This window comes from Cyprinodon variegatus, unplaced genomic scaffold, assembly GCF_000732505.1.
Source record: "Cyprinodon variegatus isolate N-32 unplaced genomic scaffold, C_variegatus-1.0 Scaffold732, whole genome shotgun sequence".
Taxonomy (NCBI): domain Eukaryota; kingdom Metazoa; phylum Chordata; class Actinopteri; order Cyprinodontiformes; family Cyprinodontidae; genus Cyprinodon; species Cyprinodon variegatus.
In genome coordinates, this window is record NW_015151185.1 from 235,016 (window position 1) to 236,611 (window position 1,596).

General features: G+C 53.4%; 1 protein-coding gene across 3 annotated transcripts in view; it reads left to right on the forward strand.

Moving 5' to 3' along the window:
* Positions 1-1,596, forward strand: part of LOC107097915 (glutamate receptor ionotropic, NMDA 1-like) — a 58,604-nt gene that overhangs the window by 34,257 nt on the left and 22,751 nt on the right. For all 3 annotated transcript variants that reach the window (XM_015395262.1, XM_015395263.1, XM_015395264.1), the window contains exon 13: positions 1,233-1,351. In XM_015395262.1, the coding sequence (XP_015250748.1) occupies positions 1,233-1,351 (119 nt within the window). The remainder of the gene's footprint in view (positions 1-1,232; positions 1,352-1,596) is intronic.

Consider the following 1,596-nt stretch of genomic DNA (forward strand, 5'->3'; position numbering starts at 1 on the left):
ACCCAAGTCCATTAGGGTCCGACCTAGGTCCATTAGGAGTCTGACCCGGGTCTATTAGGGTTCGACTCGAGACCATTAGCGGTCCGAACCGGGTCCATTAGGAGTCCGACCCCAGTCCATTAGGGGCCGATTCGAGATCACTAGAGGTCAGAACCGGGTCCCTTCGAGGTCCAACCTGGGTCCATTAGGAGTTTCGACCCGAGTCCACTAGGGCCTGATGCAGATCTATTAAGAGTCTGACACAAGTTCATTAGAGTTCCGCACTGGGTCCATTAGGATCCAACCCTGGTCCATTAGGATCCAACCCTGGTCCATTAGAGGTCCAACCCTGGTCCATTAGAGGTCCGTTAGGAGTCTGACCCGGGTACATTAGGGTCGATTAGGGTTCCACAAGGGTCGGCTAGTGCCCCAACTAGCTGCTGACAGGTCTGTGATGCACCCAGAGTGGGAGGACGGGTCAGGAGCTGAACCCAGCACAGATCAGAACCAAACGCCATCAGAACTGACTTTCCAGCTGGAAATTTCCCAGCCAAATTCTGCCCTGGTTCTGTATCGGTTCTGATGATCCGTCCACTGCTCCCAGTCTAGTTTGAACAGGATCAGTGCTGACAAATTGGTCCTGAATATATGCCTCTTTTAGACTCGCTGCTTTGTCCCAGAAAATCTGTAGCTGTTCCTTTGTTCCATGGTTCTGGACCAGAAGGTTCTGGACCAGAAGGTTCTGGGTCAGAAGGTTCTGGATGATAGGGTTCTTGATTCAGATCCAGTTTCTCTTTCAGGCCATCTACTTAGCAGAACCAATCCAATAACATGTCCTCCGGTCCTGCTGCTGATCCGTAGTATTTCCTGGTTCTGTGAAGTCGAACCGGTTCTGGTACCGTTGGGATCTGAGAGCAGAAGGTTTCCAGCGTGTGAAGGTGTTGAGAAAACGTTCCCACGCTGCTGCCTCTGCAGACAGATGCATACTGATCCGGTTCTCAGGAGGTATCGACCCGTTTAATCCGGGCCGGCGTTCCATATTCCCGTTACGCTGCTCCTGCTGGACGCCCAGCTGCTCCACTCATTCATCTCATCAGAGTTAAATCCTCCTGCTGATGGACCATAACTGAGCCAGCGTCTCACAGCTTAACTGGGAACCACAGCTGGCTGCGGTCCGGACCAGAACCAGACCCGGTCCGATGGATCTCTGCCTCTCCTGTGTGTATGAGTCTGTGTGTGTTTGTGTTTTGCAGGAAATCCCTCGCAGCACTCTGGACTCGTTCATGCAGCCGTTCCAGAGCACACTGTGGCTGTTAGTCGGTCTGTCGGTCCATGTGGTGGCAGTGATGCTTTACCTATTGGACCGGTTCAGGTACGCAGAGCACCTACCGCCGCCATCAGTACCGCCACCCCGGTACCGCCACCCCGGTATCGCCACCCGGTACCGCCACCCCGGTACCGCTGCCAACACACCAGTCCTCATTCAGAACCTCTGCAAACATCTGCAGACAAAATATTTAATCCAGGGGTCCAAATAGCTGCAAAGTGCTCCTTTAGTGTCTCTCCACAACGTCTCGTCTTCTCTCCTCCTCTTCCTCATCTTCTCTCCTCTTCCTC